We start from the raw sequence: 26,924 nt of genomic DNA, 5'->3' as shown, positions 1-26,924 counted from the left end.
CCGACGCGGGGCTCGAACTCATGGACCGCGAGATCGTGACCTGAGCTGAAGTCGGACGCCCAACCGACTGAGCCACCCAGGCGCCCCAAAATTCTGTTGTTTATAAGTCCCCCCAGTCTGTGGTGTTTTGTTACAGCACCCCTAAGGGAATAGAACAATGAGCTTCGGGATTGTTTTTCAATTTGGGGCTATTACTCCTAAAGCTGCTGTGGAAATTTGCATATGAATCTTTGGACATACGTTTTCATTTCTTCTGTCTAATTACCTAGGAATGGGATGGCATAAGTTAAGTATAACGGTTCAATTTTGAAGAGACTGCCAATCTGTTCTCCAAAATGATGTAGCATTCATATTCCTGGGGACAGTGTGTGCTTGTTTCATTTGCTCCATAGCCTCACAATACTTGGTCTGGTTGGTCTTTCAAATCGTAGTCATTCTACTGGGTGAGGAATGGTGTCTCGCTGTGGTTTGAAGTGGCATCTGCCTGGTGACTAATGATAGTGACCAGTTTTTCTTGTCTTTACGGGCCATCCGTATATGTTCTTTGGTGAAGTGCTTGTGCAAACCTTTTGCCCATTTCTTTTGGGTTGTTTGTCTTATTGTGGAGTTGTAAAATTCTTTATATACTCTGGATACGAGTGCTTGGCCAGATACACGTATTGTGAATATTTGCTCCCAGTCTGTGGCTTGCCTTTGAATTTTCTTACTGGTGTCTTTTGAAGTTCATGCTTGATTTTGTATCAGTAAAATATCCAAAAGAGGGAGAAATCCAGTGCAGGGGTGGTGCTCCAAGCCCAGGAGCTCTGGCATCACTCAGAAATTAGGATGGGGTGAGGCTGAAAGGCCACAGACTCTGACGTCGTGATTCCTGTCTGGGGTTAAGATTTCCACATTGGGGGTCGGGCAGGCTGGTTTGGGACTGAACGCTGTCCCCTGTTGGCCACTTGCTCTTTTGGACACCTGGGTGCTGGTCTGAGGAGGCCTACATCAAGTTGGGAAAGCACGGCCCTAGGAAGCCTCAGAAGTCTGCCCCCTGTTGGAGGTCACCGGAGACCATGTGGCAGATGGGTTCCTGAGTCTCCTGGCTTGTTGGCTAGTGGAACCCCTGGGCGCCTGGGTCTCCTACCTGCCCTCCCTCGTTCTTGGACGTCTGAAGGGCTTCTTGTCAGTAGTGCTTCTCTGAAACCACCGCTGCCTCAGGGCTTTCAGATTTAGTTCTTGGAAACTCTGAAGTTTGGGAGGACACACAGAACTGCCCTGCCTGAGGGAGGGAGATTCCGATGCAGAAGTGGCCCCACCTGGCCCTTGAGTAGCTGGGAGCACGCTGGCCACCCTGAGTTCTCTGCTGCTCTCCCAACCGCGGCCACACAGAGCCGGGCCTGGGCTGGGCCTTGTCCGTGATTCCCTCATTCCCCGGGCAACTGGGGCCCTCTAGTTATGGAAGGTCCTATTACACAGGTAATGTGCGGGACTTTGGGGGTGGACAGCCCCCTCCCAGGATGCCACTGTGGACCAGCAGAACAAGTGTCCTCTCCAGGGTTTAGAGCTTTAGACCGACTCACCAAGGCTGTCATTTTCTCAGGATGGATCCCTCTCCCAGCATGCTTGTGGGGTCAAGGGGCCCCTGGAGACCCAGGGGGCAGGGGTGGGGGTCCTGGTGAGGTGGGTGGTCATTCTAGTTCCCTCACCCCTACAGATAGGGCCTGGAGACTGCTCCCTCTGGGTCTGACTGGGCCTTGTCAGTTGGGTTCTCAGGGACACAGAAACAACAAAAGAAGATGGAATTTGGGGCACTTGATCTTCCTCCTGCCCTGACCTGCAGGCATGTTCACCTATGGACTCTTCTAGAATATTTAAAAAAAAAAATCGTTTTTTAATGTTTATTTATTTTTGAGAGACAGAGAGAGGCAGAGCATGAGCAGAGGAGGGGGAGAGAGACACACACACACAGAATCCAAAGGAGGCTCCAGGCTCTGAGCTGTTTGTTAGCACAGAGCCCGACGCGGGGCCCAAACTCACGAACCACAAGACCATGACCTGAGCCAATGTTGGACGCTCAACCGACTGAGCCACCCAGGTGCCCCTCTTCTAGAATATTTTTAAATGCAGAAGAGAAAGACAACCCACATAGAACTACAAAGGAAACCAATTTTATTGAAATACAATGATTATGTGAAAGTGTGTTATGTGGTGCTTCTTGGTTAATCCATTAGCAGCATAATAGTGTCAGTATTTTCAAAACAGAGTAACATAGGGGCGCCTGGGTGGCTCAGTCGGTTGAGCATCCGACTTTGGCTCAGGTCATGATCTCGCGGTTCGTGAGTTCGAGCCCCGCGTCGGGCTCTGTGCTGATGGCTCAGAGCCTGGATCCTGTTTCACATTCTGTGTCTCCCTCTGTCTCTGCCCCTCCCTTGCTCATGCTCTGTCTCTGTCTCAAAAATAAATAAAACATTTAAAAAAAATTAAAAAAAAAACCAACAAAAAACAGAGTAACATAAATGGTATTTGAAGATCCCCGCAATGATTGCAAAGGTGATACAATTCCTGCTAGGTTGCTGGCATACACAATCGAAGAAAACGCTAGATTTCCATTGGAAGTTAATGAAGACGAAGATGTAATTTTTTTTCCAATCCAAGTTTACAACCCCCCTGATTCTCTCCACAGCTGCCTGGGGGGCCCATGGACCCCAGGTTGAAACCCTGGCACAAAAGAAAAAGGTGCAAATCTGAGGACACAGCCATCATGCTGGTAGAGACATGTAGCATGAAGGTTTCACTGCAAATCTCCCTGGCGTCAGGCTCATGCCACAGAATTGGCCTTATGCGTCTTGAAAGTCACCTGGCCAGGTGCACAGACATCAGGGGCCACAGATCAAGCCAGGCCAGACTGACAAGAGGCCAGCTTCCCTCATTTCCTGCCTTCCCATAGGCAGTACACTCCGTGAGGAGAGTCTGGGCCAAATCAAGTTCCCCAGGTGTTGGAGAACGCACCCTCCCTGACCTCCTATCTACCCTCATCCTGGATCCTGGTCCTCCCTCCTCCCATCCCCTCAAGACAGCCTCAGGGGCCTTTGGATTTCGGCCTGCATCTGCTCCCAGCCCTCTGCATTTCTAGGTCCGGATTTTGGGGTGACGAAGGGCGTCCTCCTCTGCTGACAGCCCCCTCCTTCTCCTCCTCCTCTTCATTAAAATTTGTTGTTGTTGTTGTTAAAGTTTGTTTATTTATTTTGACAGAGATAATTTTTGATATTTGACATCAGGTTCCACACTGTCAGCATGGAGCCTGATGTGGGTTATCAAAATTTAAAAAAAATTTGTAAATGTATGTATGTATGTATTTATATTTGAGAGAGAAAGAGAGAGAGGGAGACACAGAATCCCAAGCAGGTTCCTTGCTGTCAGCACAGAGCCCGACTCAGGGCTCAAACCCACGAACCATGCGATCGTGACCTGAGCTGAAAATAAGAGTCAGACGCTTAATTGATTGGGCCACCCAGGTGCCCCATCCTTTTCCTCTTCAGACCAGCACTTTTTTATTTTTTTAATTTTTAATTTTTATTTTTGAGAGAGAGGGAGAGAGAGAGACAGTGTGAGCAGGGGAGGGGCAGAGAGAGAGGGAGACAGAATCCGAAGCAGGCTCCAGGCTCTGAGCTGTCAGCACAGAGCCTGACGCGGGGCTCGAACCCACAAACTGTGAGATCATGACCTGAGCCAAAGTCGGACGCTCAACCAACTGAGCCACCCAAGTGCCTCCAGACCAGCACTTCCATGCTTACTCACCACCAAGAGCTGATGGGCAGGCAGCAGGCAGATTCCTCTGGAGCCTCAGCCTAGCTGAACAATTGCCCTGTGGACATAAATGAACAGTGAGACACAAGCAAGCTTCAGTCTGAATTGTCCCCATTTCCCTGACCCTGGGGACTTTGGAGAAGTATTCCACAGGGACAAAATATCCCCTCTTGGCATGTGATGGGACCACGCTGCCCTGAGCCCTCGCCTTCCATCTTCAGGGATGTAAGGATTGGGATATGTAAGCCATTCTGGAAACTTTACCCCCAGAATTCTAGAGGGAGTTGACTACACAACGACCTTGGTGAGTATCCAAAGCAAATGTCAGCACCTCTGTGTTTAGTCTCTTCTCAGATAAAGTGGACCTGGAGGGCCCTCAGCCACCCCTCACCTGGCCAGGTAACTGTAGACACTTCTTCGGTGCCCACCCAGAGAGCCCTTGTGTTGTTTACTTTTCTAGCTAAGGGGAAATAGCGAAAAGAGAAAGATTTATTGTGTATTACATTCAGCCACTGGAGGAAGTGGCCGGGGGCAGGGCCCACAACCACAGGTAGAGATTGTTTCCGGCTCGGGAGGGACAGGTGAGTCTTGCATTGAGGTAAATGCACAGCATGAAGGTGAAGGAGGAGAGAGACACGGAACAGGTAGGCGTGACCCAGATGAGGAGAGCAAGCCTTCCTCCTCAGCTGCCCTTGGCTTTAACACCCATTAAGGTGGATGTAACCCCTGTTGTAATGAATACATCTCTCCTTCCCACTGGGGGGGGTACCTGGGGGAGGCTTAGTCCATTCCTCTCTGGATCCCTGGTCCCCAAGACAGTGCCTGAGCCACTGTGGCATTAAAAAAATAATAGTGATGATGGAGGAAAGAGAGGGAATCAATGAATAATTGAAGTGGGGTTTTATATTTCACTTAACCTTGCCTTCCCTGATCACAGCATAAGGCCCTTAAAATGAAAACGAAGTTGAACATATGACCTGTTCAACTTCGTTTTCATTTTAAGGGCCTTATGCTTCTCCTGCTTTTTTAAAATTTTAATTTATTTATTTTTAATGTTTACTTATGAGACAGAGAGAGAGAGATGGGAGGGAGAGATTGTCAGGGGGGAGGGGCAGAGAGGGAGGGAGACACAGAATGGAAGCAGGCTCCAGGCTCTGAGCTGTCAGCACAGAGCCCAAGGAGGGGCTTGAACTCACAAACCTGAGATCATGACCTGAGTCGAAGTCTGAGGCTTAACCGACTGAGCCATCCAGGCGCCCCCGCCCCCTTTTGAAAAAACCGTTGTCTTGTAACAGAAGAGTTAAACCTATGTAAATGCATTATGATAATGAATATGTTTGAAGTTACTTTGTCATTGTACTTTAGGCTTCCCCCCTGGTTTTTCCTTTCCTCTCTTTTGCTATAAAAGTCAAGTGTTTTGTTTTTTTTTTCTTTTCCCCTAGCAACTGCAACGTTATTGCAATGTTATTCTACTGGTGGTTGCATTAAATTTTTTAAAAAGAAATAAAATATCTGAAAAAAATATATAAAGTTTATGCCCACCGTGGGGCTTAAACTCCCCACCCTGAGATCAAGAGTGGCGACCTCTACGAACTGCGCCACAGGAGCCCCTGAACTTCTACTTTCTTAATTAAAATGTCAAGAAAAAACAGATCTGTGCCTGCCCACCTGGTAATTTGAGTGATCTAGCACCCTCGCCTTCTCTTCCTATTTGCTCTCAGAACTGGCTGCTTCACCAGCCATTTATCGGGTGTCTACTCTGTGCTGACACAGTCCTAGGGGCTTGAACGGCTAACTGCTAACCCTGAACATAATAAAAGCTCCCCTTTAACGGACTCCCACTATGCGCTCGCCGCAAGCAGTGCTAAGACGCTCACACACAGGGCCTCGCTTCGCTTCCCCGGACTCCGGCAGACGGGGTGTGGTCTGCGTCTTCTCAGCAACCTCCGGCTGGAACCGGAATCTCCGGAGGCGGAGCCTGGGAGCCTCTATTTTAGAAATAAGCTGTTCCGGGGTGTCTCCAGCCTGGGGTGCGCCCTAACTTAAAACACCGGGGTCAGTGCCGCGCGGAACCTGCGCGCAGCCCCTGTAGCCCCGCCCACTCTCCGCACGCGACCCGCCGGGTGAGCGCCGGGGAGGCCGCCGCCGAGGAGCCGCGCGGCGCGTCTCCCCCTGTCTCCGCCGTTCCAGGTGAGTGCGACTGCGGACGTCAACACCCCTGGCCCCCCGACTGCAGGAGGCCGTGGGGTCTGGCAGGCTTTCAGGTCCCGATTCTCTCTTCCGCCGGGACAAACCCGGCTTCGGCGGTAGAGGATTTCACACCTCGCGCCGGGCGGGGGACTTACAACCCACAGTGCCGCCTAGTGGTCGTGGTGAGGAATCCCCGCGTCCCTGCGCCCAATCGGAACAGAAATTGGGTGGTTGAATACTGTAAATGAAATTTGCTAAGGCAGCGGAACTTAAACGTTCTCTCACACAAAGTAGGTAACACTTAAGTGAGGTGACAGATGTGTTTAATTAACTAGGGGGAATTCTTTCACAATGTATACATATATCAAATAACCATGTGTGCTTGAAATATCTTACAGTTTTTAAAAAACACACCTAGTAGGTGGCACCTGATATTCCTCTGTCCCACGACTGGTGGTAATAACAGTCCACTTGATAGAGGTGGTACTTGCCAGATTCTAACTCTATAAATTTCTCTTATTCCCTATGCATTTGACAAATGCTTGGTGGGGTGAAACTTTGAGACCATGTAAGACTCCCATTTCTTGCCCCCTTTTACTAGTTTTAGTATGTACCTTCATAATGTTTCTTGCTACCGTTAATTGTTACTGTGGTGGCTGCCAGTGTTGTTCTTCTTCTCTCTCTCTCTCTCTCTCTCTCTCTCTCTTTTTTTGATGTTTATTTTGAGAGAGAGAGAGAGAGCAGGGAAGGGGCAGAGAGGGAGAGAGAGAGAATCCTAAGCAGGCTCTGTACTGCCAGAGCCTGATGTGGGGCTTGAGCCCCTGAACGGTGAGATCATGACCTGAGCTGAAACCAAGAGTCAGAAGCTTAACCAACTGAGCCACCCAGGTGTGCCTCTTTTTTTTTTTTAAGATTAAAAAAAAAAAATGTTTTATTTATTTATTTATTTAGAGAGAGAACGAGCAGGGGAGGGGCAGAGAGAGAGGGAGACAGGGGATCTGAAGTGGCTCTGTGCTCACAGCAGAGAGCCTATGTGGTCTTGAACCCATGAACTATGAGTTCGTGACCTGAGCGGATGATGGACACAACTGACTGAGCCATCCAGGCGCCCCTACTTGAAGAATCATTTAAAAACGGAAGAAGTTATTGCGGAGTTAGTCAATTTCTCCTCTGTTGAAAAGTCGTGGAAGATGAAGGAGACTTCTGGAAGGGGGAATGGGGAGGATGCGCTCCCTTTCAGACCTGTTTGATCTGGGGTGACATTAAAATCTCATGTCTAGTGGGAAGGTGGGAAGAGACAGGACCTGGACACTCCAGGTGACACCCATATAGCTCAAGCCCTGCCTATCCTCTCTCAGTGGCCCCCAGAGGCCAGCCCCTCTGGATACAGGGTCCTGGGGTATCCGTGGCCTTGACTTGTTCTGTAGGTTTCCCTGAAGAGGGCCGAAATGCAGCAAAGGGGAGTGACCGCCAGATGGCGCTGCCGTGCCCCTTACATTCCGCTCTCCTGGGGCACAGGAACCATGGCCCCCACTTAGCTCCAACATTTATTGGTAATCGCTGCGGCTCATTGATCCCCACTACGTCCCCGGCACTGCCCCGGCTTATTCGGGACTTTACTTGATCCTAACGGAGCTTCAGGGGGTAGAGAATCACTACCTTCCCAGATGAGAACCTGAGGTCAGAGCTGTGTGAGGCCACATAGCTAGCAAGCTCCTGACCCCAAAGCCTGTGTCCACTCCACCTGTCCTGTACCGCTTGCCTCCAGGTATTAAACTTCCATGTTGAAGTTATTTTTCTAGATAATGGGGAGTCACAACAAGAAATCCCACCTCCCCAAAAGCCACCTTTCTATGGTAAAGGGGGGGCTGAGACTTTGGGGGCCACAGGATTTTGACAGCTTGGTCCTTTTCTATTTTTAAGATTTATTAGTCTATTCCATTCTATTCTATTCTATTCTATTCTATTCTATTCTATTCTATTCTATTCTATTCATAGGCTCCACACCCAACATGTGGATCTAACTCACAACCCTGAGACTGAGTCACATGCTCTACTGACTAAACTAGCCAGGTACCATCATTGACCACTTGGTCCTTAATTCCCTAACATCCCTCCAAGATCGGGGCTGTGGGTTAGTGTTTGGGTGTCTGACTTCATCACCAGCTGAGGAAGAAAATGGAGCAGGAGACAAACCAGACAGTGAGACATCCAGGGACCTGGGACAGACCCTGGAGGGAAGGGTCCGCTGAGGAAGGGGTGCCTGAGGCATCCCCACCTCTTCTTAGGCTCCGAAATTACTGGATACCAGATCTGGTAAATTGCTTCCTTTCCTAAAGCCTCAGCTTCCTTATCTGTAAAATGGGATCACTGTTACCAGGCTCTCGGGGCTTGGAGGGACAGAATGAGAATATGTATCAAAGGCTCAGCTACATAGTGACATCAGTGCTAGCAAGAGAGCTTTCCAGGCACCAAGGGGAAAGGGCAGCTATGAGAAGCGTGCCCAAGAAAATTAAGAGGACTTGCAGGAGTGACAGAGGGGTGCCACTGTTCCCAAGTCCAGGCCACATGGGGTGACGGGTTCTTTCAGACCTGCAGAATATGGGGTGACAGTGACATCTCATGTCAAGCGGGCAGGTGGGGAGAGGAAGCAAGAGCCTGGACGTTAATCCGAGATCCTGTTGATGGTGGGAAGAGCCCAGAGAAAGAGGGGCAGAAGGGGAGGATTTGACTTGTGGTCCTGGGAGGAACGGAGAAGTGGGGGCAGGGATCCCCGGGGCAGAGAAGCCCACCCAGAAAGCCGAGTGACATGAGGTCGCCCGAGGCCAGGGAGGATGCGGAGGACGGGAAGTGGCTTCTGGGCTTCGGGAGAGAGGGGGTGAGGTAGTGGTGCCTGCTGGCCTAGACCATTCGTTTCAGAGGCTGGGAAGGGAAGGAGAGAGAGACAAAGGGTGGGGGCGTGGGAAGTCGTTTTTAGCTGGGAAGAGACAAAGCAGTGCAGAAGAAGATAAATAAATGGTGAAGAGGAGGGGGAACTCTCGGAGCAGTCTGGCCGGGGGTGCTAACTGCGTGCAGATGTTACCAAATCAAATCCTGCATTTGACCTCAGTAAGGAACCTTCACAACCGAGTAGCTTTGTTCTGGGAATGCAGACATGGTTCAAGATTCGATAACCTGTGGCCCCTGGGTGGCTGAGTCAGTTAAGTGTCTGGCTCTTGATCTTGGCTCAGGTCATGATCTCATGGTTCATGAGTTCGAGCCCCCTGTTGGGGTTTGCACAGACAGTGCGGAGCCTGCTTGGGATTCTCTGTCTCTCTTGCTCTCTCTGCCCTCCCCCCCCCAATAAATAAACAAATAAACAAACAAACTTAAAAAAATATTTATTCATTTTTGAGAGAGAGAGAGCATGAGCAGGGGAGGGACAGAGAGAGAGAGGGAGACACAGAATCCGAAGCAGGCTCCAGGGGCTCTAGGCTCTGAGCTGTCAACACAGAGCCAAACATGGGGCTCAAACCCATGAACTGAGAGATCATGACCTGAGCTAAAGTCAGACGCTTAACCAACTAAGCCACCCAGGCACCCCAATAAATAAATATTTTTTAAAAATTCGATAACCTATTCGTGAATTTTGTCCCATTAATATAGCAAAGGAAAAGAAAAGATCACTTGATATCTATGAAGAAGCATTTAATGAAAGTCAAACCACTCCCGATAGAAGCTTTTTTTTTTAATGTTTATTTATTTTTGAGAGAGAGAAAGAGACACAGAGTCCAAAGCAGGCTTCAGGCTCTGAGCTATCAGCACAGAGCAGATGTGGGGCTCGAACCCACAGACTGCGAGATCATGACCGGAGCCAAAGTAGGACGCCCAACCGACTGAGCCACCCAGGCGCCCCAATAGCTTATTTCTTTTTATCACTGTATAATAACCAATTGTATGGATGCCCCACAGTTTATCAAATGAACATTTTAAATTTTACTTATTTTTAAAATGTATTTATTTATTTTTGAGAGAGAGTGAGTGAGCAGGGGAGGGGCAGAGAGAGAAGAGAGACAGGGACAGAGGAGCGAAAGCGGGCTCCGCGAGGACAGCAGAGAGCCTGATGTGGGGCTCAAACCCATGAACCGTGAGATCATGACCTGAGCCAAAGGCGGACGCCTAGCCGACTGAGCCACCCAGGTGCCCCCAAATGAGCATTTTTTTAAAAATAAGAAATCATTTAGGGGCGCCTGGGTGGCGCAGTTGGTTAAGCGTCCGACTTCAGCCAGGTCATGATCTCGCGGTCCGTGAGTTCGAGCCCCATGTCAGGCTCTGGGCTGATGGCTCAGAGCCTGGAGCCTGTTTCCGATTCTGTGTCTCCCTCTCTCTCTGCCCCTCCCCCGTTCATGCTCTGTCTCTCTCTGTCCCCCAAAAAATAAATAAACGTTGAAAAAAAAATAAAAAAAAAAAAAGAAATCATTTAGAAAGAGGGATGAAGTGTATTTGGTAGAGATGAAGCAGGAAAAAGTGTGTGCAGAGAGGCATCTGATAATGGTGCTGTTGTCCGGTGAGAAGGGAGGCTTGAGCACAGGGGAGGGGCGCCGGGTTGCCTGGAGGGGAGAAGGGCTGTGGAAGAAAGGGCACGACCAGGAGGTACTTAGTGAGCCCTGGGCCTCTGGGTCTTGGGAGAGAAGGCAGAGGCACGACAGGTGCGGGACCAGTTGATACCTTACGTCATGTTGACTTGTGTCTTGAGGAATTTCCTGTGTAGCTCACGGTGGGTCTCAGAGCACCCCTGTCTACCCCTTCCTGGCAGCTGCAGTCTGGAAAAACTTACCACTGAGCCATCATTTTATAAATAAGCCGTGAGCATTTCCCAGTTGGCCCGGGGCTCAGAGCCTGGACATTTAGCACCTTCGGGGCCAAACCGGCAGGCTGCCCGTTGCCACCGGTGCCAGGGCAGCTCCAGAAGGCAGCAGAGGTCAGCCCGTCGTCCTCAGTTCTGACTCCCAGATTCTATTCCAGCCATCTGGTCTACCCTTGGGTTGACCCGTTTTCTAACAGAGAAGGCAGTTCGTTCTTCCCCTGTTAATCTCACACCATTTGCCCCCAGTTCCTTTTATGCTCTGATCATCAATCCGACGGTCTTTTATATGGCATGTGGTGAGTTTTGCAAGCCTCAGCTCATTTTGGATTTCCATCTTGCCAATAGTTGTTCTAGAGACCCAGCTTAGTGTTGGTACGGTGTCCCTTTCCTGCCTGTTGGCCGTGATTCGGTTGATCTGTGACCGCCTTAGCATGCCTTAACCCGGGAGGGGACAGTCTGACCGCTGGCCCATCAGTGACCCACAGCAGGTGGCAGTGCCTCCTTCATTTAGACTCCAGCGCTCTGACATGTGCAGACCACCCAGAGCCCACCCAGAGTCGGGGATCAGGAGGGGCTCCTTGATGGGCAAAGTGGGTTATGCTTCCTAGTCTTGGGGCTGCCCACCTGTCTCCTTTCTGCTGGTCCTTCGGGAGCCGTGTCTCCTCGTTGGGGCTTCTGTCTTTACCACCTGCCACTTGAGGTCCTAAACACTTTTCCTCCTGCTGTGGCCAGGGTGGGGGTGGGTCCTATTCGGCCTCATAAGCATGGTCTTTTTTTTTTTTTTTTTTTTAAGTCGCTTGGATCATTTAAAAAATATTATTATTATTATTGAGAGAGTCAGAGACAGTGCGAGTGGAAAAGGGACAGAGAGAAGGAGAGAGAATCCCAGGGAGGCTCCTCTATGCCAGCGCAAACCACATCTGGGCTTGAACCCACAAAACCATGAGATTATGACCTGAGTCAAAACAAAGAGCTGGGCGCTCAACCAACTGAGTCACCCAGGTGCCCCTCATTCTTTTTTTTTTTTTTAATGTTTATTTATTTTTGAGAGACAGAGGGAGAGAGAACATGAGTGGAGGACAGGCAGAGAGAGAGAGACAGAGGATCCAAAGCAGGCCCTGCACTGACAGCACAGAGCCCGATGTGGGGCCCAAACTCACGAACTGTGAGATCATGACCTGAGCCGAAGTCAGACACTTAACCTTCCGAGCCACCCAGGTGCCCCTAGCGTGGTCTCTTTTGACCTGAGGTCACAAAATGTTTCCCATGTACCAAGCGGGGCTCACATTCATTTCTTGTCAGGCTAAACTTGCCCAGTCAGAGCTGGGAACCAAAAGCGTTGGAAGCTGTGTGCTGACTTAGGACAAGGATCAGGGTAGGGGAGCCTGGTGGGTAGACTAAGAGGCCTGTTTGTCAATGCCCTGCTACTGGCACTGATGGAGCCTCAGGAACTTGCTCTGGAGAAGCAGGATCCCAGGCCCCACCTTGGAGCAAGATGGAGGCATTTAAATCAAGAATCACCCCCCATGCAAGATTTTGGACTTTTTAAAAATAATTTTCTTGGGCGCCTGGGTGGCGCAGTCGGTTAAGCGTCCGACTTCAGCCAGGTCACGATCTCGCGGTCCGTGAGTTCGAGCCCCGCGTCGGGCTCTGGGCTGATGGCTCAGAGCCTGGAGCCTGTTTCCGACTCTGTGTCTCCCTCTCTCTCTGCCCCTCCCCCGTTCATGCTCTGTCTCTCTCTGTCCCAAAAATAAATAAACGTTGAAAAAAAAAAAATTTATAAAAATAATTTTCTTAAGTTTATTTATTTATTATTGAGACAGAGAGAGAGAGCACAAGCTGGGGAGAAGCAGAGAGAGAGGGAGACACAGAATCCGAAGCAGGCTCCAGGCTCTGAGCTGTCAGCACAGAGCCCGATGCAGGGCTCAAACCCACGGACCGCGAGATCATGACCTGAGCCAAAGTCAGGTACTTAACTGACTGAGCCACCCAGGCACCCCTTGGAGTTTTTATTTTGAAATAGTTTTATTTTGTTTTTTTTTTAATTGTTTATTGTTTTAATTTGAGAGAGCGTGAATTAGGGAGATGGGCACGGGGTGGGGGGAGAGAGAGAGAGAGAGAGAGAGAGAGAATATCTTAAGCAGGCTCTACACTCTGTATGGAGCCCAACGTGGGGCTCGATCCCATGATCCTGGGATCGAAATCAAGAGTTGGACGCTCAGCTGACTGAGCCACCCAGCCACCCCTATTTTGAAATAATTGTGTAGATTTACACAACCGTTGCAAAGATAGTTCACAAAATTCCTATACACCCTTCACCTAGCTTCTCCTAATATTACTATCTTCCATAACCACGGTACATTGATTAGAACCAAGAAATTAGCATTGGTACACTGCCATTAGCTAAACTTCAGACTTTATCCAGATTTCCACAGGTTTTCCACTGGCGTCCTTTTTCTGGTCCAGGATCCCATGTTACATCTAGTCGTCATGTCTCCTTGGTTTCTCCTTATCTGTAACAGTTTCCAGGTCTTTTCTGGTCTTTCATGACATTGACACTTTTGAATAGCATTGAATATAACTAAATAGGTCAGGTGTTTTGGAATTTTGTAGACTATCCCTCATTGTGGGCTTTTCTGATCTTTTCTCATGAGGAGACAGGTTGTGGATTTGGGGAAGAGGACCTCAGAGGTGAAGTGTCCTTGTCACATCCTGTCAGGGCCCATGATATCAACAAGACCCGCCGATGCTGTTTACACACGCCTGTATCTATTGCAGTCTCTCTGTGTACATATGTGTGTGCAGCTAAGTAAACATACTCTCAGGCTGATATCTCCTCCTCTAACCCGGCACTGTAGGGTTCACTCCAGCAGCTCCTCGCATTTTACTGGGCTCTTTGACGGCAGTAAGAAATGCTGCACGTTGCAGGAAGGCTTCCATAAGCTGAAGTTCTCGGAGACGCCGGCTTTCATCTGCAGGCGCCCTTGACCTGGCAGATGCTTTGCTACCACACACGGGAGTCCAGGTGAGCTGACACGCTGCTGGAGTGACACTTCTGAGCCCAGGCTGGCGCCTAGATCCGCCCTGAGGCTGCGCGGGATCTAAGGTGACCACTGCTCAGGGGACTGCTTGCTCTGCGCTAGTTGAGGCCTCAGACAAAGGCTGTGAAATCAGGGGGCCAGGCTCAGAAGAGCCACGGGGGCTCCCTGTCTTGTTTAATTCATGCCCCCCCCCCCCCCCCCCCGCCACCGCCGCCTTCCGTATCAAGGAAAGTAACAGGGACTTAAGCTAGGACAGTGATTTGTTAGAATCTCGGGTGCCTGGGCTCAGATACCGGTGAGCAGGGCGCACGTTCAGGGACGAGGTGTGTCCAGTTAAGCGATGGTGTCGGCCAGCAGGCGAGCTTTACCGTGGCTGTGATCTCCCTTTGCGCTTCATCCTGTGTCCTCACCAGGGAAGACATCTCTGCCCCCACACATCTCCCCTCGTGGGTCCTCGGCCTCCCCTCCGTCAGCCGCCTCTCCCTGCCCACCCTCCAGTCTCTGCCATCTCCTGGAACCGCTGTCTTGCTGATCACGTACAGGTGGCCCTTTCCTTCCAGTCTTTTTCTGAATCTCCTACTCTGTCTGCCCACCCTGTTGCTCTGCCGTGAGTCACCTTCTTCCTGCCTCCTGTGGCCTGTCGGCCAATCGTGTTAGGTACCGGTTGCCAGCACCTTTCTCTGGTCTGTGCTCTCTGGTTGCAACCTCACCAGCTTGGCCAGTTCCTGAACCTGGAGCCCCTGCCTGCACTTGCTCCTTCCTGGTTTGGGGCAAGCCAGGCCCTTCTTGAAATCCCTTCTGTGGTAGTACGATTGGTTCCCATCTCTCCACCGCTGACCTGTGGTTCTTCCAAGCCTTTGCCTTTCTCTCAGTACATCTGGAGAAGCCTTTTCAAGTAGGATTCAAACTCCAGAAGTCATAAAAAGAAAGACTGGCCAACTTGAATGGATAGAAGCATCAGGCGCCTGGGTGGCTCAGTCGGTTAAGCGTCCGACTTCAGCTCAGGTCATGATCTCATAGTTCATGGGTCCGAGCCCCACATCGGGCTCTGTGCTGATAGCTCGGAGTCTGGAGCCTGCTTTGGATTCTCTCCCTCTCTCTGCCCCTCCCCTCTGCTCACGTGCACACTATTACTCTCTCTCTCCCAAAAATACACATTAAGAAAAAGATAGCAGCAAGACTCTGGATGTGAAAACGTCTTGGGCACAACCAGACAATCTAGAAAAGAATACTTATTCCTCTGCTGGTCTGTGATTTTTTTTTTGGTGGGGGGGGGCAGCAGATGAAAGCACTCGACAACCCGACAGATCAGAGCGGAGGGCTGTCCATAGGAGACAGTGATTACTGGACAGAGAAAGGAACTAAGTGTGTTGACAAATCATGGCCAGACCCTTGCTCACACCGTCCAGAGGTACAGGAGACAGCGGAGCAAGACCTATCAGCAGCTGCCACAAGCAAGACACATTGTAGCTCCTCCCACTGAGAGGATGGGGGGCAGAAATGCTCGCACTGCCCTCAAGGCACCTTGTCTTCTTATACCCTAGATTCCACAGTAAGTTATGCCGGCAGCCACTTTAGGGCCAAGCTTACCTGCATAAACAGATTTTCTTGTTAAGAAGATACAACCCATCCTGGATTCTCTTGCCCATCCTCGGCCACCAACAGAATGGCGGCTTCATCTCATCACATCGGGTGAGCCTCCCTGGACTCCTTGCATGGGTCAAGCTCATCTCACAAAGGGATGGTCTCCTTAATACACCAAGAACTACTAGAAGTCAATAAGAAAAAGACGATCCATCAATTTAATAGAAAAATGGTCTATTGACCATTAATCATATATTTATGATTAGAAAAGCAAAAACAAATCGTTCTTAAATATATGAAAGAAACTCAGTCTCACTCATAAGAATGACATGGAGCTATTTTTTGACTTATCAAAATTAGCATAAATCAAAAAATTTTATAGGATACACATTTGATAGGTATTTGTGTTTTGCTCCTAATTCCAGTGTGTGTGTGTGGGGGGGTGGGGGGGTGGGTGGGAGCTCCCCAAGCCAGCAAGCAATGCTCAGACACCAGCTGGGTATCCTACAATTCCACTCAGTTCTGACACTGTGCACCCACAGGTGCAGGGTTCAGTCCTAGAAGACTGCCCTCCTCTTCAGACACCAATCACAAGCCCGGGTTGCTACCTATGCTTCTGACCAACTGGCTTTTAATCAGAGGTCCCTACTAACCCTTCCTTGAGTTCGATTCATTTGCTAGAATGGCTCACAGAACTCAGAAAACCTGTTAACTCCCCAGATTATCGAGGAATTGAAGGATATGAATCAACAGCCAGATAACGAGATACATAGGGCAAATTCTGTGCCAAAGGAGCTTCTGTCCCTGAGGAGTCTGGGACCGACATTCCTGGCTCCCCAGGAAGCATCCCCAGCTTGGAAACTTTCCAAAGCCCCACCTTTTTGGGGTTTATGGTGGCCTCCTACAGAGGTGCGATTGATCAAATCCTTGACCTTTGGTGATCAGCCCCCAGCCTCTTTCCCTCCCTGGAAGCCATCTAGTCACACTGGTTTCCCAGGCAACCAGCCCTCAGATTTAGGTGCTTTCCTAAAGCCGCTCATTAGCATACCCCAGAAAAGGGTTTGTGAATAACAAGACACCCATTCACCTTTGTGGCTGTGAATAGATTTCAGGAACTGAGGACAAAGACTGAGGGTCACACCAAAAGATGCTCCCATCACTCTTACTGCTCAGCAAATTCCAAAGGTTTTGGGAGCTATGAGCCAAGAGTGAAACCCAAACATATATGCAAAATACGTTTTGGTTGTCTGAATGACCAAATATATATATATCTCTTATAAATCACAATATCATGGTGCGGCTGTGAGGAAACAGGCACATCACTGGTGAGCGTGTAAGCTGGTGAGAAATTTGGCCTTGATTATCAAGTCCTTCTACTCTGACCCTGCCTAGCAGTTCCGCTCCCGGGGATTTATCCTGCAGAGACTGTACATGTGCAAAATGATAGAGATATACACCAGTTAGTTATTGCAGGTTTCTTCCGATTAGCAGAAGATTAGAAATAAACCAAATGTGCATTATATAAAGGGAACTGGCTAAAAGAATTGTACATCCATGTGAGAAGCAAGTGAGATGATTTATTTTCAGAAATACCAAATGAAAGTTGTGCTGTCTAGTTAACAGTAGGTTTACATATTGGAAATATATATGAGCCCCCCTCCCCCACCTCAGTGGAGTCCCAAACCGTTAGACACTTCACTTCCTGGTTCTTCTTCCCCCCTCTTCATTTAGTGGGCTTGTTTTTCGAGGGCTTTGCCTGAGTATGTGCCAAAGAAGTGAAGTCTGTGCATCACCTCAAGGAATGTATTTTTGACCTTACCTGGGCATAGGCTACTTCTGGGTAAGGCTGTAAGCTCTGTAGTACTCAGCCAATGAGGAATCAAGGGAGGGGCTTGCCTCTGTAATGCTCATCCAATGAGGAATCAGGGGAGGGACTTGCATGCTAGGAGATACATTGCCTGCTGTAATTTCCCTGAGTGTGCCTGTCCATCAGACACCCTCTCTTGCAAGAATGTTGAGTAAAGCCTGGCTTCGCTGTGTTCCGAGTCTCCGAATCCCCCTTTGATTGGGTCCGTGGGCCTATTTCTCACAATCTGTGCGCTCTGCCCTGCAACGTTTACACTTTTTGTTCTCTTCTTTAACAGGATTAAATATATCTTAGCTCCAAACTCAGAATGGTATTTCATGGAGACTGTTAGATGCATTCCTGGCAAGTCAGGAGCAAGAGCAAAAGCCCACTAGTAGCAACATGATTTAAGAATGTACTGGAGGGGCGCCTGGTTGGCTCAGTCGGTTAAGCGTCCGACTCTTGGTTTTGGCTCAGGTTGTGATCTCATAGTTGTGGGATCGAGCCCTGTGTTGAGCTTCGTGCTGGGCATGGAGGCTGCTTGGGATTCTCTCTTCTCTCTCTCTCTCTCTCTCTCTCTCTCTCTCTCTGTCTCTCTGCCTGTTCCTGGCTTGCTTGCACGTGCGTGCTGCATGCTCTCTCGAAAAATAAATAGTTAAAGATAAAATATTAAAAAATAATAAAAATAAACAAAATTCTTAAAAAAAGAAAAAGAATGTACTGTAGGTGCTAACCAATGCAATCTGGGAAGAGAAGAGAGAGATATACAAATCTGAAAGGAGAAAGGAACCCTTTCACTATTAGAAGATAAGATTATCCGCATCCCTGGAAAATCCAAGCGAATCATCCGAACAACTACTACAAGCAGCAAGAATTCATGAATCCCCAGTGTACAAAACTCAAACACAGAAATCAACAGCCTCACGCCCCGCTTCAGGGTGGTGGCCCATCCACAAGACCAGGGAAGCCCTCTCGCACAATCCCCGTAGCTGCACTTCATTTGCCGTCAAATGAGTTCTTTGGGCAGAAGCAGTGCTGTGCAGAATACCACCATGACTAAGGCATTTTGTTCATCTGCTTTTGGCAAAGGTTCTCTGGGCAGCCAGTATCTGCGGGTGTCCGCTCCAACTCAGCCCCTGAGACAAGGGAGTGGCCCCTGCTATCACAGAACCCACCCCCAGCAGGAGGAACAGACAAGGGCACTGGCATGTGCCCAGCGCTATAGGAATGCAAGGAGTCTGCAATTCAGGCGGGAGGGGACCAGGAGGGCTCCCTGGAGGAAGCAATATTGGAAGGGTGATAGAGGTGGGCAAAGGGTGGAGTGGGGGGGTTTCCAACAGCAGGCAGGAAGAACAAGGGTGTATCTGGGGCACCCTAGGAACTCAGTCTGGCCAAAATATGACCTAGGAGGGCACTAACTGAAGAAATATGGGCAGCCCTTCAGTCAGCAGTGTTGGGCTCAGTCGAGTTGATGTGAAATGTTGGGGTTCGAGAGTGAATGGTCAAGAAAGAATTCTTGAGGCATCTTTGGTGCAAAAAGGTGGATTAATTAAAGCACGGGGACAGGACCTGTGGCTACAGCTGCACTGGGGGCGTGACTGACTGTATACTTTCAAGTGAGGGCGGGTTTAGGGAGCATTAAGTCTCTAAGGAATTTGGAGGCAAGGTTTCCAGGACCTCGAGGGGCTTCTGTTAGGATACGGTTATTTACTCCTGTCTAGTAAAACCTCAGTCGTGAGACCCTGAAGATGTGTATCAGTGGGCCATCTGTTTGGAGGGCTAGCATGTATCTTAGGGCAGGGGTAGAGATAAAGGAAGCTTTTATATATTATATGAAGTTATTATAGAAAAGTTTATGTATTTTTTTATGTATTAAAGAAGACTTAGAGGATCCTGGAGGTCGGGCCAATGGCGAGCTAAGGTTGCCTTTTGCCTCTAGCAAAGTATTAACTTGAGGCAGCTGTGTTCCCGGAGGAAGGTCACTCTGTCTCAAGCACTTGTCAGCGGGCTGCAAAGGGTATTTCTTTCTTTCTTTTCTTCTACATTTCTTTTACCTTGTCCTCCACATCAGAGTGAGCCACTATTTGGGGTGGGACTGTGGAGGCTGGGGGTGGGGGGCGGTGGGAACACACTGATTACATGAGGGGAAGACACTGGGGGTGCTAGGGAGACGTCGGCAGGTGGGAAGGAGGGCAGGAGGCCCCTCCGAGACTGTGGTCCCAACCTTGGCTGCCTGTTGAAAGTCTCCCAAGAAGCACCATGCTAGGGGAGGGCAGGGACCTCTGGCCATTCTGTCACACGGGAGGGGCCGGCCCCCTAGCTTTTGAAATGAAGGGGCTTGGAGGTCAAAAGGGCCAAGTGGGAACCATCAAGAGACAGAAGGTGTGCATGGGGTCGGGTGGGGCAAGAGTAAGGCATACACGCAGCTGAATTAGTGACAGCAATGGGGGGGCCAGGACCACAGCCCGGGGGCGGGGGGGGGGGGGGCAGGAGCTGGGCATGGCGGACACTTCAAGGAGGGAGAAGAGAACTGAGAAAACAGATCATGGGGGTGGGGGACCAGCATGTGCTCAGCTTCTGTAGGACTCCCACCACCTTCCAGGAACCTTCCTGAAGGGGAGCAAGAGTGGTCTGGAGAGGGCAGAATGAGGCCAAGGCTTAGACGGGCCTCTGGCTCTTGGGGCGTCAACGTTAGCCATCCTCCAGCCGGGGACAGCGGGAAGATCTGCCGGCTGCAGAACATCTGGTTGGTCCACCTGCCTTCTTGGGCTCGTGGTCTGGCCCTCCTTGATTCAGGTTTCTCTGTCCGTTCGGGTTGCTGATTGAGAGTGTGGTCGGTGGAGGGGTGCTCTGAGCCCCTGCCTGCCCGGATGGAGGTCAAAGTAGCGATCAGGTCAGTCCCCGGGTACAAACCTCATTGTCTGGGTTTGCTGGCTGGGGCGATGTGTAGAGACTTGGACGCTTTGCTCTCGGGGTGGGAATTCGCTTCCTGCAAAGCCAGTGCAGAGGCTCTGACGAGGTGATAGGCTACTGTAGACAGAATAATCTGGGCAGATATTCGTGGTTGTGGAACCCGCATGGTGTGGTCTGGGGTTGGAAGGATGGCGGGGGATTAGGATATAAACGTCACCCCGCCAGCACACGACTGTGCCCTCTTGCCCCTTACTGGGGCCTCAGGGGAAGCTACCCTGCTTGCTTTCTCTTGATTCTCTGTGGCCGGCTGGGTGGGCCTCTCCCCCACGGGGACCACCCTGCAGCAGCAGGGGTCAGTATGTAGCCAGAGGGCCTGGGTCCACTCTGGGCCCGACCGTGTGCCATCAGTCCAAGGAAGGCCTGCACACTAGGTGAGCCACAGCCTCCCTGCATGAGGAGGTTTGGAACTCGGGGCTCAGCTGACCCAAGGTCAACCTCCATCTCTGTCCTTACAAGACACATGACTGTGCAAGTTGCTGTTTCATCTGTAAACAGGGGACCATAACAATCTCTCCACAGGGTCGCTGGGAGACTAAGCGAAGCGTGTGTATGAAGTGATCCCAGCTCCTCGCGCGACGAACTGTTCATCGACTGGGACCATTTACTGCACGCGGTGGCAGCCTCACCGCGGGAACGCCTCCGGCACGGAGCCCACCGCTCCCACGTCTGACCTTGCAGAGTCCGGGTGAGAGAGGGTTACCTGCCCGCCGGCCCGGGCACCTGCCGACTGCATTCGAGCCCCAAATCCTCCAGGAGGCCTTGCTTCTTCCCCGGCCTTCCTGGGACGCCACAGCCCCCCAGAGTGGCCCCACGGCACTCTGCACGCCTGCCTTTGCACCCCACTTGCTGTGTCCTGGGGCTTCTCCCCTGCCGACTGTGAGCTCCGGGAGGGAACCGCCTCAGGCTTCCTGTTCATCTCTACCACGTGCACCACACTGCTCAGGCTCCCAGGCAGGAGGCCAGTGTTGGAGGAACATTCTAAGGTCTGCAGAAGCCAACTGTGGACTCTGTTCTTTTGCAGCAGACACGTCAGAGAGCTGTGCTTTTATGAGTTGCGGGGGTGGAGATGATTATTTGTCCGGGACATTTGAACCTGAGTCAGAATGGTCTTAGAGGGCAGTTCAGTGTCAGGGTCATGTGGAACTAGGCCCGGGGGACACTTTCGACTGGCACCACACAGGACTGTAGCTCAGGGAAAGTGGACCCAGGGCCCAGGGGCAGAGACAAAGGGAGATGAGAAATACCCAAACGCAGAGGCCATCCAGGTGGCCAGAGGACGGAGCTCAAAGAAAAGCAAGAGGGCTGGATTTAGTTCCATTGGCCTCTGGCAAACCGAGCGGATGCGTCTCCTGGATGTGGATTTGCTCTCCCTGCCCGTAATGCGTTTCCCAGTACGGCCGTCCATGGACTGATGGAATGCCTACTTACCAGCATGGCATCCTGCACAGTACTTTTAATTAAAAAAACTCATTTCACAGCAAATGAAGTCAGGCAATGGACTTGTGATCACGTAACTCACGGGTTTTTACCGCATCCCTCACCACGCAGAAACAGCTGGATAAATAGAAGAGTGAAATGGCCCATGGAAGACTCAGCTACAATGCCATGGGGACACGACATCCTGAAAGGGCAGAGTTCTGCCTTTTTTTCCCTCCGAAGGTTTTTTTTTGAGAGAGAGAAATCTGGAACGCTTCACAAATTTGCGTGTCAGCCTCGCACAGGGCCCGTGCTCATCTCTGCATCGTTCCAATTTTAGGATAGGTGCTGCCAAAGCGAGCACAGGGCAGAGTTCTACCTTAAAGGCTGCGGTATATGCTTTGCCCTTACTACTCTCCCCCAACCAGAATTCATGGGTCCAGGAATCCAGGGATGGGAGTGGGAGTGGCTCCTCTCACGGGTCCACTCAAAGGGGCTCTGCTGACTTGGAGATTTTGGTTTTCAGAGCAGGAATGTTTCTACCAGGGAACACAGCAATGGTTCCATTTTTTTTTTTTTAATTTATTTATTTTGAGAGAGTGCGTGCATGCACATGCGCACAGCTGGGGAGGGGCAGAGAGGAGAGACAGAAGCCCAAGCAGTCTCCGTGCCATCAGTGCAGAGCCCGAAGCGGGGCTCGAACTCACGAACTGTGAGATCATGACCTGAGCCAATTCAGGAGTCAGATGCATACAGGCTGAGCCACCCAGGCGCCCAGCGATGGCTCCATTGGGTTGCATATTGAGGCTCACCTGGCTATCTGGGGCTCATCAGGACACTGAACCAACAAGCTAGTTGGGGATTAGTCTACTGGCTGGAGAGTATTACCGAGGGAAGTCTGGGTGCTGCGATACAACAGGAGCAGGGAAGACCGTGGCTGGAACCTAGAATATCCTGTAGGTCCCTCTCAGAAATAGCAACGATGAATGAAAAACTAAAAAAAATAAAGGCAGGGCAATTAATTCAGACCCTTTAGGAATGAAGGTTTGGATCAACCATGCCAAAAGAATTCTGACCAGCTGAGATCCTCCTGGCTGAGGGCAAAGGAAATAGAGACCAGGTAGTGGAAACAGCGGTTATAAATATCAACTCCAGCTTCACAACACACTCTACCTATTCTTTCTGGATTGTTCTGTGTGTACACACACACACACACACGTTCCTTTTCACTCCTTCTCATTATCTCATGCTGTTTCTGTTGGAAGCTAACTTTGCCATGTAGTCTACTTTTCCTCATTTTTTTTTTTTTTAATTTTTAGAGCAAGAGAATGGGGGAGAGGGGCGGAGGAGGGAGGGGGAGAGAGAGAGAGAGGGAGAGAGAGGGAGGGAGGGAGAGAGAATCATACGCAGGCTCCACATTCAGCACAGAACCTGATGTGGGGCTTGGTCCCACGACTCTGGGATCATGACCTTAGCCAAAATCAACAGATGGATACCCAACTGACTGAGCCCCCCAGGCGCCCCTACCGTGTAGGGCTTAGGTCTCATTCTGTTATCCTATATTCTCCTCAGACAAGACTGTGACTGGATGGGAGGAATCGACATGGCCCAGAGATCCATACCTTGATTGTTGGGTTTTACATTTCCTTAGTTTGGGAGAGAGTGCGTCCATCTTCTTAAAATCAGTTACATCTTGGGCAGAAACAGTAAGTAGCTTTTGTGATCGTATTAAAGCTCAAATGTATGTCAAGGGGTGGGTACAGATGCTGTGTGGCTAAAGGGGAAGGTTCTACCAATTACTAAGCTCTTCTCAGCCTCACGCCCAGTATTTTTAACTGTTTGTGTGATGCTGGGCACAGAACTCTGCTGACATTTCTGCTCTGCCAGCTGGCATCCCATTGGGCCTCTCCAGCAGGATGCACCTGAGGGAGGCCTCAGTGCCGGAGGAAGAAAAGGGACCTGTTCCCTCCTGTCCCCATCAGCATCACCCCCGTGCAGCAGCAGCAGCACGTTCCCAGAGCCACAGCCAGACCCAGTCGTCACTTCTGACCCCTCTGACCCCCCCCCGGAGCCGCTCTGTTGTGCCCCAGGGACACCAGCACCGGGTGAGCACCCATTCGGAGGCAGCTCTTCCTGGAGTTGCTGCTTCCTGGTTCTTCCACTGTCAAAAATCCTATCCTATTGTTAACATGACTTGCGTGGGTTCTGTCTTCTATTTGGACCATGACTGACAGACACAGGAAGCTTGTATCTATTGAAACGGAGTCCCAAGACTGTATCGTTTAAATCCTTCATCAACAATGACTGAGGCTCTGCAACATCTCTTTCTCCCATGGTTTTTCACACGGGCACTTGGGGATTTCTTCAAATTCTAATCCTTTGAATTTCCTTCTGTTCCAATAGTCCTTCACCCCAAGTTGAGAATTAAAATAAACTGTATTTGGATATTAAAATTTTAAATTGAGAATATTTTTAGAACGCATGTCAAGGATACTGCATCGTCTGAACTGTCCTACACGTTTTGTGCCGGAATGGACTTAAAAGAGCCACGCACGCAAGAGCAGAATTCGCCGCAACCACCGCCAGTGCCCCCATTTCCCTTCATTAAGAGTCCACAACCTGGTTCTTGCGGATAGTTTTCATTTATTACTGCAGTAGACAATCGCTCTGAAAGTGCAACACTAAATCACTTTGTCACAGCCTCTGCCCCTCCACTGGCAAATTCTTGGAAGTTCATTCTTGGAGCATCGCAGACCACAAGCTTCTCTCTAGGTGGATAATTATTGCCACTGCCAAGGTCACAGGAAAAAAAAAAAAAAAAACCCACACACATGAATAGAAGGATAAAATGAGAAGAGCCCTCGAGGGTAGGGGCCAATTTCAAACGGAAAATCCAGCAGAGGGGTCAGGGGACAACAGCCCACCTGTGCAAAGTGGAAGGTGACTCCCCATCGCCAGGCAGCAACCTACCATGTTGGTGAGGTTGCTCTGGGCGCACCTTTTGCCCGCTTTGTCCCCAGAGTAGGTGATACCATAACCACTGCCGTGTCATACTGCAGTGTAGCAGAGGCCCATGGAGTCAAAAGGAAGTAAAAGGACCTCTCAAGCCAGTCTGGAAAATGGGTGGTTTGGCTAAACTGACTCTTCAACCTCCCACTTAAAACTGCTGGACAGAATATCCGGGAGAGCCCTGCGGGTAAGACACTGCCCGAGAGAAATAACTCTTGTTCTGACCAGCACGGGGCCAGCATCTTTTGATGGGAAAAGATAACTTTCAAATACTGCAATGCCAAGGAAGAAGGAAAACATGAGCAGTTCTAGAAAACATGAGAGATTAAAAAATCTGAACGAGACAAAAAAAAAAAAAAAAAAAAGCGCAAAACTATGGACAGTACACCCAAGCACTCAGCCTGACAGAACCCTCCCTCACGAACACATCACACACATACGCACCTGCTTGCACACACACAACAGGTAGATGCCCCAAGGAGGGCAAATCCAAATGTCTGCTCTCTTTGGAATTCTCATGGCAAATCTGAGTGTAGGCAAACGTGAAGCCCTCCCTGGGGTCTAGACAAATACTCAGGAGGCAGCCTTCGCTCCCCATTTTAGCCAATGTTGCTCCTCTGTTTGCCTGAGCCCTTCACAATTATCTGGGCACTACAATTCATTCTTCATACTCCTGGAGTTTAAATCATGGCTAGATCTTCTTATCCGATCTAACGTCACCTGTAATGGAAGCACCTCCCTTTTGGCTCCTGCACTCCCATTCTTTCGGGAAAAAGCATCCCAAGACAGTGGTAATTAGAGGGGGTTCAGGACTTGGAAAGTAGGAAGAGAGTAATATAAATACAATAAGGAAACGCCTATTACTCTCATAGGACTTCTCTGAGACCAGGTGGCGAAGGCCCTGGCCGGCAAGGACAGGTTTTAGGAGAGGCCTTAATTTAAGGTACTGCGATCTCTGCTCACAAGAGCCAAGTAAGACAGCGCTCCCTGCAGGCTGCTGTGGGACTCGTACTCAGTACTGATTTCAATCCTAGGTGCTCTTTTGACCTCTCTGACTTCAGTCCTTCTGGAGTCAGATCACCAGGCTTCTCTGATGCCTGACTGGTCTTTTTTAAAGCATGCTTGCAGTGGCCTGTCAGAGGTTTCTGTCTGGACATCATGGGTCAGCACGCATTACTAGCATTATCTACCAGGTGACAAGGACCGAAAGCAGGTTTCCTCAACCACTGCAGACAGGCACAGCCATGCAAAGAAAGCCACCCATCACGGTCACCTTCTCTTCAGATGCCCCAGTTTTGGGATCATAGAATTTACCATATTAAGTGTTCACACTGGGCAACAACCAAGCTTTTGCTTCCCTTCCTCAATGAGGGTCATGCAACGGGCTGGACACACAGGCCCTGCTCATCTGGTTTCAGACATTGCCCTCAGCTCCAAATCCTGCACTTGGAACCGCTATTATAACCTAGCTCCTAATCAAACTGGATTCTGCACCAGTTTGATTTACCAAGGCATACCTTCTGAGCTGCCTCGGTGAAACCAGTGTGGCCCACTGGATTAAAATTCTAAGTGCAGCAGTGCCTAAGAAGAAAGAGTCCCACAGGAGGGTAGAACTGGAGGGCATAAGGCAGGAGACTATACAAAATCAGTTAACACATTTTCAGAAAATGGTGGGCTTGGGGGAAAAGGGGAGAGGAATAAACAAAATGGCCCAATAACTTAATGGCAGAGCTAGAAGAGAGCATTTATAGCCATTCCGGGACTCTCCAACAAAAAGCTTTTCCTGGACGCACAGACATTCATAATACTGACAACTCTCGGTCGACAGCTCTGGCTTGTACACGTGGTCACGATGCCCTTCGTACAGCAGAGGAGAGCACGCAGAACGCCCGACAGGCATCTGGACCGCACACAGCAAAACAAAAGGCTGAACTCCACCCCCCCACAGAACCCCATTAAAAAAAAAGTTTGTCTATTACAAAGTCACGTTTTCTGTTTTTCCGCTTTATAAAGTCAGCGATGCTGGAGGGTGTCTAGCGGAATCTGTCCTCCAGGAATGAGTGCAAAAGGGGAGCACACGGCTCGGGGACGTCCCTTCAGTGAGCAGATGGAAGGACCGGCTGGAGACCTCCCATCCATTTCGGACAAACACACACATACAGAAAAGGATTATTGCCAGCTCGTGTACTTTCACAATGTGATTTTTGTATTTCGAAAGCTTGAATTGTCC

General features: G+C 50.0%; 1 protein-coding gene, 1 long non-coding RNA gene and 1 other non-coding gene across 4 annotated transcripts in view; 1 reads left to right on the top strand and 2 right to left on the bottom strand.

The window, feature by feature from the left end:
• Positions 1-5,839: 5,839 nt before the first annotated feature.
• On the top strand, positions 5,840-24,534 carry LOC147578746 (uncharacterized). Its single transcript, XR_015255636.1, has 3 exons — positions 5,840-5,979; positions 20,789-20,954; positions 23,258-24,534. It is a non-coding gene; the product is annotated as an uncharacterized LOC147578746 (long non-coding RNA).
• LOC112849068 (U6 spliceosomal RNA) lies at positions 21,946-22,049 on the bottom strand. Its single transcript, XR_003222517.1, has one exon. It is a non-coding gene; the product is annotated as a U6 spliceosomal RNA (small nuclear RNA).
• The window catches only part of EIF4E2 (eukaryotic translation initiation factor 4E family member 2), a 31,169-nt gene continuing 28,553 nt past the window's right edge, over positions 24,309-26,924 (bottom strand). The window contains exon 7 of one of the 2 annotated variants that reach the window (XM_086719946.1): positions 24,309-26,924. In XM_086719946.1, coding sequence (XP_086576072.1) covers positions 26,885-26,924 — 40 coding nt within the window. In that variant the 3' untranslated portion in view covers positions 24,309-26,884. The other variant, XM_086719945.1, reaches the window with a different exon arrangement.

This window comes from Puma concolor, chromosome C1 (assembly GCF_028749965.1).
Source record: "Puma concolor isolate L17-30 chromosome C1, mPumCon1.1.hap2, whole genome shotgun sequence".
Classification (NCBI taxonomy): Eukaryota; Metazoa; Chordata; class Mammalia; order Carnivora; family Felidae; genus Puma; species Puma concolor.
The sequence above is the reverse complement of the archived record's forward strand: the minus strand, read 5'-3'. Positions and strand labels throughout refer to the sequence as shown.